This window comes from Barbus barbus (genome assembly GCF_936440315.1).
Source record: "Barbus barbus genome assembly, chromosome: 24".
In the NCBI taxonomy this organism is placed as follows: Eukaryota; Metazoa; Chordata; class Actinopteri; order Cypriniformes; family Cyprinidae; genus Barbus; species Barbus barbus.
The window spans coordinates 7,478,746-7,489,282 of NC_136752.1; the positions used below are offsets into that span (position 1 = coordinate 7,478,746).

A 10,537-nucleotide genomic window follows, 5' to 3' on the forward strand; every position below is an offset into this window, starting at 1 on the left:
CTTAAGATTTGGTTTTGTTACCAGCACTATGGTAATATTTTCTGATGCATTTTAACTAGGGATGCAAACATTTTAGACAGCAGATATAATGATTAATATGTGACCCTGGAGCACAAAACCAGTCTTAAGTCGCTGGGGTATATTTGTAGCAATAGTCAAAAATACATTGTATGGGTCAAAATTATTGATTTTTGTTTTCTGCTAAAAATCATTAGGACATTAGGTAAAGATCATGCTCCATGAAGATATTTAGTAAATTTCCTACTGTAAATATATCAAAACTTAATTTTTGATTAGTAATATGCATTGCTTAGAACTTAATTTAGACAACTTTAAAGGCGATTTTCTCAGTATTTGGATTTTTTTATTCTTTTTGCTCCCTCAGATTCCAGTTTTTCAAATAGGTGTATCTCGGCCCGATATTGTCCTATCCTAACAAACCATACATCAATGGAAAGCTTATTTATTCATCTTTCAGATTGACCCTTATGACTGGTTTTGTGGTCCAGAGTCACATATCTCAATCAATATTTGATGAGAAAACCCCAAGATTGTTTGTTGCAGATTATTGAATAGTGCTACAAAACACTGTGTAGCCTAACACAATGTTATTGTAACATCATTGAATAATGTTACAAAAAGTGGCTTTAGAACTCAATATCACCCTTTTGTTTTTTGAAACGAACTCATCGAGTCGAGTTTCAGTTTATCCACACGAGTTAAACGTTCTCACAGAATGCGTTCTTGCGTTCCACCTGAGCTATTTTTGAATTGTTGGACTGTGCGTATGCTAACAGAAGTTTATTTTCAAGGAATATATTTTTCAATCGCGTGACAAATTAAAACACCTTCACTGTTAAAAAAAGACGTCATGCGAACGGTTTCACTTTGTCTAGCTATTTTTGACATTACTCTGTAGCCCACTACTTGCTCATGATGTGGTTTGGTTTGGTGGGTCATGTGGTCAGACGTTCTCAGTTAATAGAAGAGGTGAAGGCAACACTGGCATTAAAAAAAACGTATGAATGTATGTCAACTCGGAATACAGGCGCCTCGCCTCGCTGCCGAGAAACTTTTACGGCATGCCACACATTCAAGTCGCAAACATAATATGAAAGTAGTCTAAACAAAATTAATTTATTGTGAACAATATAATAACTATGCATTCAAAATGATGAAAAGTATTACTTTCGGTTATTTTTACATGGTATCACAACACTAGCTACATCTGACTTCTAAATGATGAAAAGCATTACCGTGACAGTTGAGCGTTGAGTTAAAACCATTCACTCCAGACTTGATTCTGCTCGCTGATCTCTAGATTATAGCCTACAATCAAGGGTGTCCAAACTCGGTACTGGAGGGCCACTGTCCTGCAGAGTTTAGCTCCAACTTCCCTCAGCACACTTAGTCTGGAAGTTTCTATTGTAGGCTATGTCTAGTTAGACCTTAATTAGCTGGTTCAGGTGTGTTCAGTTGCGGTTGAAGCTATAAGCTCTGAAGGACAGTGACCCTCCAGTAGCAGGACTGGACACCCCTGACCTACAGCATGTTATAATTAATCTATAGCCTATTATAATGTTTCAAAACGACCCTGCCAATGTCACAAAATTGTGCTTTCTTGGTAACACCTGGGGCAGTGCTGACTGCCAACTGACAAAACATGCCTTATTAGCATTTGTGTTATATAAAATTAATTTGACTTATTGTGCGCTTTATTTAATATTTATTGTACACTTGATTTGATGAAAAGCCTAATAAGAACACCAATACATCTTGACCATTGAATAACTTTTCAGAATCTGAGCAAAGTGGCGTCTTCTGACCTGAACTGAGCTGTGGAGGAAATGAAACTCGAACAGGAAAACTGGGACATCATAGACGATCACGTCTGCCCTATGGATCTTGGGTTATTCCAGGCTTTGGAGAGAGAAAGAGTCCTGGAGGTTCTTCAGAGAGACAAAGCACTTCGAACCATTGAAACAGACAGAATCAGGTATGAAAATGTTTTAGAACAAGGTCTTTAGAACATATGTGTCCTTATTTCATCAGTGTGCAGAAAAATACAAATGCGTTGTACTATATCTAAAATAACATTTCAAATTCATTTGTTTTAGGAGGCTGAAGGTAGAACTTCAGGGTATCTGTCGACAGGGTGCCAAGACCATCACGCGTCCCTATGATCAAAGATCATGTGCACGCTGTCAACGGCTTCTGGGAAAGTTCTGGGACTGTGGATCGGTGTGCTGCGGGTGCAGCCATCGCATCTGTAAGCACTGTCGGGTCGTCCAGTCTGCACAGGAGTGGAAGTGCACAATGTGTCATGCATACAGGTAAAGACAAAACCCTGTGGATTTATCCTCAAATACTCAAATCTGTGACAAATACATTATTTAACAGTCTTTGAATGAATAACATAAATTAGATACATTTTCATAACTTCTTTGCAGGGAATTTAAGATCAAGTCTGGTGAATGGTTTCTGGAACAGCAAGCAAAGAAATTTCCGGATGTCAGAGGTTTGTCTGTTTGCATTAGCTATAATTATTAGGAACAATTTCTGAGGACAACCGTTGTTTTGAATTTACTCAGTTTCCACTTTAAATATTAGAACACGGCTCACTGGAATACTGGAGTTTGATTGGTCAGTCACTACATACCTCAGCCAAAATGTTTTAATAATCTTGATTGTATAATTGGCCATTGTCTACACTATCTATTATCCATTGATACTACATATGTACATATATCAAAATTTCATATATTAAATATATTGTCATATAAAGTAAAATCATGTATGAATCCTATTAGAATTGAGAACAGTTTCATATATTAACATCTATACCTAGCCAAAACAAATATATATATATATATATATATATATATATATATATATATATATATATATATATATATATATATGTTTATGTATGTGTAATTAACACATTTTATATATATATATATATATATATATATATGTGTGTGTATATATATTTTATGTATATGAAGCTCCATCCTAAAACCAGTCATTATGTAAGTAAATAAAGATTATATATGATATTATAAAAGTAAATATAAAAGATAAACATGAATTAAAAAATGTACTACTGTAAACATACAGATTTTTGCATATATGTGACCCTGGAGCACAAATCCAGTCTTAAGTCGCTGGTGTATATTTGTATCAATAGCCAAAAATACATTGTATGGGTCAAAATTATAGATTTTCCTTTTATGCCAAAAATCATCAGGATATTAAGTAAAGATCATGTTCCATGAAGATATTTTGTCAATTTCCTACCATAAATATATAAAAACTTAAATTTTTGATTAGCAATACATGCATTGCTAAGAACTTAATTTAGACAACTTAAAGGCGATTTTCTCAATATTTAGATTTATTAATTTTTTGCTCCCTCAGATTCCAGTTTTTCAAATAGGTGCATCTCGGCCCAATATTGTCCGATCCTAACAATACCATACATCAATTGAAAGCTTATTTATTCATCTTTCAGATGATGTATAAATCTCAGTTTCCAAAACTGGACCCTTATGACTGGTTTTGTGGTCCGTGGTCACATATGTAGATTTAATAAAATTGCAAATATAAATAAAATGTATATTGTTGACATGTAGTTGCTACATCTAAAAATCATCCTATGTTATAACATTTACATACAATATACAACTTTTACTATAGGGATTTTCAAAAAAAAAAAGTAAGCCATAAGTTTATAACACGTATAACACACACAATTGATGGTTTGTGTGTTAAATTTGGAGCTTGGAATTAACCATGAATGTTGTCTTTCTGTATTGTTTTTAGAAAACAGTCATGAAACCATCGGAGACAAACTATTACAGTCTTATCAACGCCTCAGGTTGGAAACCCTCAAATATAGACCTTGTTATAATACTCAATATAATAATCACATTTACAATTCAAGCTCCTTTTAAACAAGGATTTTGAAGTGTTTTTATTTTGTGTTTTAGCTTTATTGCAGTCGTGCCTCCAACTCCTCCTCCTGTTTATGAAGCCTCATCATATAACAGACTGATTCATTTAACAGAACAGGTGAAGACAGTAATGTGTGTTTTTTTTTCTTTGCATTTCTTCATTACTTAATAATGTGTTTGTGTCTTTGTATCAAACCAGGACCTCAAAAAATCAAAGCCATTTACTAAATCTGTGGAGAACCTGATGTTGTCTGTCAGTGCTCACATAAAAAGTAAGCGAACAAAACAAATCTACTCTGTGTTGATTGTAATAACATTGTAATAACTCATATATCCACAAGAGTCTCTACGACAGCCTGATCCTGGATGTTTTGTCTTGTCCTGATGCTAGAGTTCTCCAAATCTCAGAGTGATCTGAGTGTGGAAGTGGGTCAGCTGACGGTGGATCACGGACAGCTGCAGAACTCAAGACACAAGAGCCGATCAGAGAGTGCCATCAACAGTGCCAATGTAGGTCTATGCAGTATAGTCTACAAGCATTTATATTGCAGATTCCCATTCAATGCCATGTGTGCCATATGATTCTTTATTACTGCTATCAAACGATTAATCGCGATTAATCGCATCCAAAATAAAGGTTTTTGTTTACATAATATGTGTGTTTTGTGTATATTTATTATGTATATATATATATATATATATATAAATACACACACATACATGTAGCTTATATATTAAAAAACTGTTACCTTTATATATTAAATATATTTATAAATGATATAATTTATATGAATATAAATATGTAAATATTTTCAAAATATATGCTGTTTGTGTGTCTTTATATATACATAATAAATATACACAGTACACACACATATGTAAACAAAAATGTTTATTTTGGATGCGATTATTCGCGATTAATCGTTTGATAGCACTATTCTTTATTAATGTTAGTTAATTAACACAATGTTAGTTCATGCTCAGGTTCATTAAATAATAGATACATCTAGTGATAAAATGCGCAATAAACATTAACTAAGATTAACAAATGCTTGTTATTTCATGTTGTCAGTAAATGAAACCTTATTGTAAAGTGTTACCAATATTTCAAAAGTAGAACAAATGTATGTTTATAATAAAAATACCCATTTTTTTACATGACTTTTCCAGGTCTAGAAATCACACTTTTTAAAAGAGGCTTCCTCAAATACTTTCAAAGACTTATTATTTTTAATTTAAATCATTTCTAGTCATCTTGAGGCCCTTTGGGAGTTTGTTGTGACCCCCTAATAATCGAACCTTTGTGAGAATCACTGTTTTACTGCATAAGTTTGAATGAGATTGACTAAACATTTGACATTAGTGTGACGACCTGATTGATTTTGTCTCCTCAAAGCTGTGCAAAGCACCCAGTCTTCCCAATCTATCCCAGGACAGCAGAGGCACAGAGCAGTACGCTTCAACAAGTACACTTTACCTGACAGATGACGACGCTTCATATACATCTGCATACAGCGATGAGCAGAGGGTGTGTATTCACACCATATTTAATTCTGTTTGATCAGATAACTGACGAGTGCAGATCTCTCAGGAAGCAAACTGCCTAAGGTCTGCAAAATTCTGCAAGATAACTTTGTGCAAAATTGTTTATTAGATATCGCTTACAGGCTCATGGGGATGAGCGTTGTATTGTGTATTAATTCTCTCTCACGACTTTAAACATCAACATAAAAAAGTGTAATGTTATTAAATATGAATCCATTCAAAAACATGTTTTGTACAGGACAGCAACAGTAGCACAGGAATGGATTTTGGGATCATTGAAAACACTAGTGTGACTGGAGAAGTAGAGGTTGCCTTCTGTTACAACAACAGTACGTCCTGTTTGGAGATAACTATCAAAGCCTGCAAAAATCTGATGTCTGGAGAAATGAAGAAGAAATGTCATCCGTAAGTTGTTTTGATGGAGTGCATGTTTGCTGTGTATTACAGACTGAACAAGGTTAGCAGTTGGCCTAATAAGCAACTGTTTCTTTCTGAACAAACAGGTATGTAAAGGTCTGTTTGCTTCCAAAGAAATACCATGATTATAAGATGAAGACAGCAGTCAAGAGGGGAAATAACCCAGTTTACAATGAAGCCTTTACTGTGAGTATGTTATAAACACTGTTTACAATTTGTTTTCTTTACAAATTTAAAAAAAAAAGAAAGAAATGTTATTTTAGTATCACTGATGTACTATTACAGTTGTTATTATTGTTTAGAATTTTTTTTTTTTTCAATTTAATTTTAGTGTCATTTTGTTGTGTATTTTTCATTTTCATTTTTTTTATTAAAATGCCAGTATCGTTTTTATTATCTATTTTAGTTTTAGTCGTTAAACTAAATGAAAATAAGACATGTTGCCTTTTGGCAGCTAGGTGAAATAAAGTAAGTTTAAGGTTTTTATGTTATTTCATTTCAGTTGATATTTATTTTTTTAATATTATTATTATTATTTTTTGCTCTAGTTTTAGTTATCCATAATAACCCTGCAATGAAAGTGTACGTTCAAGTGGTGAGATAAGCAAACATTAGTGAGAGTCAATAAATTAGCAAAGTTAGTAAATTTTGCAATAAGAAAAGCTAATTTACAAACAATGCTGAGTGCAACAGATACTGAGAGAGCAAAATATTATTTGTTATTGCTCCCACTATAAAAATTGTTTGAAATGCCACAATCACGCAATGAATGTTTACAACCAGACACTGGAAACAAAACCAGACTTTACATCAAAGCGTAAAAAAAAAACAGTTTAACCTTTAATAATCTTTGGAATACCGTAGTTTCTTTTATTTCAATTTAATTACATATAATTTTATTTTATTACATGTTATTTTATTATTATTTGTTGTTGTTGTTGTTTTAAGTGTCCCTTTGCCCTAAATGGTCTTGTTGTGGCACTATAACTCAGCTAAAAAATTTATAAGAAAAGCAGTAGATTTATTATTATTTATTTATAATTGTGACAGTTTTTTTTAGTGTGTATTAAGTCATTTTAAATTGAATTCAGCTGTATTTATTTAAAAGTACTATTTATTTATTTACACATTTATTTTTTTCATTTGCACAGATAGAAATGCATTGCAAGTATGACTATATTTGGATGTCTTTGTGTGCTGAACTGTTTGGTTTGTGTTTGCAGTGTGTGGTTTCTGCTGAGCAGCTGGGCAGCAGCGTAGTTCAGGTGTCAGTGTGGCACTGCAGGGGACTCAAGCGGAAGCTCTTTCTGGGCCAGACGCTGGTGCGTCTGGCTGATTTGTGTCTGGAGAGCACAGACACTCAGCGCTCTGTCTGCTACGCACTCGGTCCGAAGGTAAGATCAGTCAAACTGGACTGACCTCATTAGAACATTATCTGCTCTTAAATTAAGTCTTCATGTGCTTTCTACTGGGCAAGCTGTATGAGGAATGTTCTATAAGTATATCTCCTGATCTGTTGAACACTGAAGCTTGTTCTTTCATAGCAGGGTCATCCGCTAGGTGGCGATGTCGAGCTGCTGCTTAAAGCTCAATTCCAGTTCCTGCCACAGACTTACCTACACACAGCCGGTATGAGACTAGCACTCCATTACACACTGCCAGCTCAGAATAAGACTATGGATGACTGTGTGTGAATGAGTCAAAGACTGTCTTTTCTGGGCTTTGTTCTATTCTTTAAGTACTCAATATAAATGCTTCAAATGTACTGAAACATATACTAGGCCTATTTCAGAATAAAAACATATTGAATGTAATTACTCAATCTATACAGACCTTTTGATTGGAGCAGCAGGACAGCTCAAAGTGGTCATCACTGATGTGTCGAAGCTGTGCTTTCTGTCAAAAACAGCTTACATTGAAGGGTGAGTGACATTAACTGTGTGTATGAAGCCTATGTCTGAAGTAGTTCCAGTAAGCTGTATATATATATATATATATATACATATATATATATATATATATATATATATACATATATATATATATATATATATATATATATATATACCGTGGAGTCAAGACATTTGCAAATATGATTAAAAGATGAATATGAGACAAAACTACAGAATGTCACATTTTATTATTAGCCGTTTCAACATAAATGTTTTACCAAATAAAAAGAACAGCACTTTTAGAGTCCATCCCACTCATTGATGCGATCATAAGTATTGGGACAGTTGAACATAAGGCAGATATAAAAGATTAAAAGCTATTATTTAGTTGCAGATCCCTTGCACACAATCACAGCAGTGAGTCTGTGACCCATAGACACCACCAGGTCTCATCCTTTGAAATACTTTTCCCAGCCTTTAATGCAGTCAATTCCAATTGTTGCTTGTTTTGGGGAGTTTCTGCCTTTACTCTCCTCTTCAGCTGGTGAAATTCATGTTCAATCGAATTTAAATCTGGAGATTGACTTGGGCAATCTAAGACTTTCCATTTCTTTGCCCTTATAAATTCCTTGACTGAACTGGCAGGGTGTTTTGGGTCATTGTCCTGATGCAATATGAAGCACTTCCCAATGAATCTGGTGGCATTTTCTTGAATATTGGTAGGCAAGATAGTTTTGCACCCTTCCAAATTCATTCTGCTACTGTCATAATACATTAAGTCATCAGTAAAGTTGAGAGGGCCTGTTCCAGAGGCAGCCATGCATGCCCATGCCATGACACCACCTCCACCATGCTTTACAGATGAGGCTGTATGCTTGGGATCATTTGCAGTTCCCTTATTTTCTCCACACTTTTGCTTTCCCATCACTTAGATAAAGGTTCATCTTTGTCTCATCGGTCCATAAACACAGTTCCAAAACTCTTCTGGCTCACCTTTGTACTTTTTTGCAAACTCTAATCTTGTCTTTCTATTTTTGGTGCTGGTCAGAGGTTTGCATCTTGCTGTGTAGCATCTGTAATTCTGTGTCAAAGTCTCCTGAGGACAGTAGATTGTCAGAGCATCACCCCAGCTTTCTGGAAGTTGTTGGTGATTTTACAGATACGTCTTTTAGGATTCATTTTCACAGCTTTTATGATTTGTCTGTCATCAACTATTGTTGCTTTCTCAGCCGATCAGGTAGTTGTTGGTTGTTGGTGGTTTCCAAACTCTTGATTTCTCCATGCCCTTTGTTTTTGCTATAGCTGTAATTGACTCCCTCTTTTCTTTTATCTTCCAAATTGCTTGCTTCTCTCAAAGTCAGCTCCCTCATCTTCATCCTGGTTAGTGTGTGTCATCATCGAATGTAAGATTCAGAATACAGAAGTAATGGATATAACTGATATGACACATTCCCTGCTTTTAATATCTGAAGAATTAATGCAACAGGACACAGCTGATCACTTAGAAAGACCTGTGAGGCAACTGCTCCAATACTTATGCTCACATCAGATAGAGGGATGAACTTCTTAGCTGGTAAAACATCTATGTGTTGAATCACCCAATAATAAAATGTGACATTCTGTAGTTTTGTCTCATATTCATCCTTTAATCATATTTGTAAATGTCTTGACTCCACAGCCAACATAACAATTTTGTCTTTACTGTTCCAATATGTTTGGCGGGCACTGTATACACACACACACACACACACACACACACACACACACACACACATATATATATATATAAATACATACATACATGCATATATATGTACTGTATGTATATACATACAACAGTACAATACAGTAATGAACAGTACTGAATAAAACAAAACTGACTGTGAATCTGTAGTCTCCTTTCCACAAGAATTTAAATGTTGTGTCAAAATCTGGAGGCATATATGGCACGACTTGATTTTATGTGCATTAATGTCTTCCCAGAATCCTTTGCCTTCCTGGAGATCGAGAGCTGGTGCAGAGAAGTCCAGCGCTGAAGAAGACTGCCGGTTCTGTCCAAATGAACTTCAGCAGATTGACGTGTCAGGAGCTCCAGCAGGCCACGCTGCAGCTCAACCTGTGGGAGAAGAACACCTTCAGCCTCGCTGACCGTTTACTGAGATCAGCACGACTGGCCGGAGGTGAGCTCCACACACAAAACACACATTAAAGGTGGCCTAGGTATTTTCCACGGAAAGTTTAACACGTCATGGATTTAAAAGGATGTACACTCACATGAGATCAAGACTCCAGTCATAAGTGATTGACGTCAGTAGTTATTTTTTTACATCTATAAATGTCCACCAGTAGACTTCTCTAATAATACTGTCTGCACACTCAGAAAATATGGGCTTGTATGTCATCCTGTTTGCTTATTTCGGCAGAATCGTCATGGCAACGTCTGCAGCAGATGCCAGGAGAGTGGCATGACTTCGTTCTTCCATTGCATGCAAATGTCAGCATGAGGTAATAACTGAAGAATGTGGATCCCTTCCATCAACCCACAGATCCTGACAAACCAATGCCCAGATTGTCTTCATTTCTTCAGGCATGAACTGTTTGCTTTGTTGTTTTATATACAGTATATATATATATATATATTTATTTTCATCATTTCATAACTTAATAAATGCAATATTTCCACAAAGATAGCATGCAGTGCTTTGTTCTTAAATAAACACATCCAGA

General features: G+C 35.0%; 1 protein-coding gene across 1 annotated transcript; it reads left to right on the plus strand.

Annotated features, from left to right (window-relative positions):
• The first annotated feature begins 1,823 nt into the window (after window positions 1-1,823).
• LOC306844107 (synaptotagmin-like protein 3) lies at window positions 1,824-10,350 on the plus strand. The gene is made up of 15 exons (XM_079376025.1): window positions 1,824-1,996; window positions 2,118-2,333; window positions 2,451-2,518; window positions 3,826-3,880; window positions 3,993-4,074; window positions 4,156-4,228; window positions 4,348-4,466; window positions 5,353-5,484; window positions 5,740-5,906; window positions 6,005-6,104; window positions 7,142-7,312; window positions 7,463-7,547; window positions 7,750-7,840; window positions 9,794-9,990; window positions 10,234-10,350. Exons 1-15 carry the CDS (start codon window positions 1,848-1,850, stop codon window positions 10,317-10,319), a joined length of 1,791 nt encoding a protein of 596 aa, XP_079232151.1. The 5' UTR covers window positions 1,824-1,847; the 3' UTR covers window positions 10,320-10,350.
• Window positions 10,351-10,537: the final 187 nt, after the last annotated feature.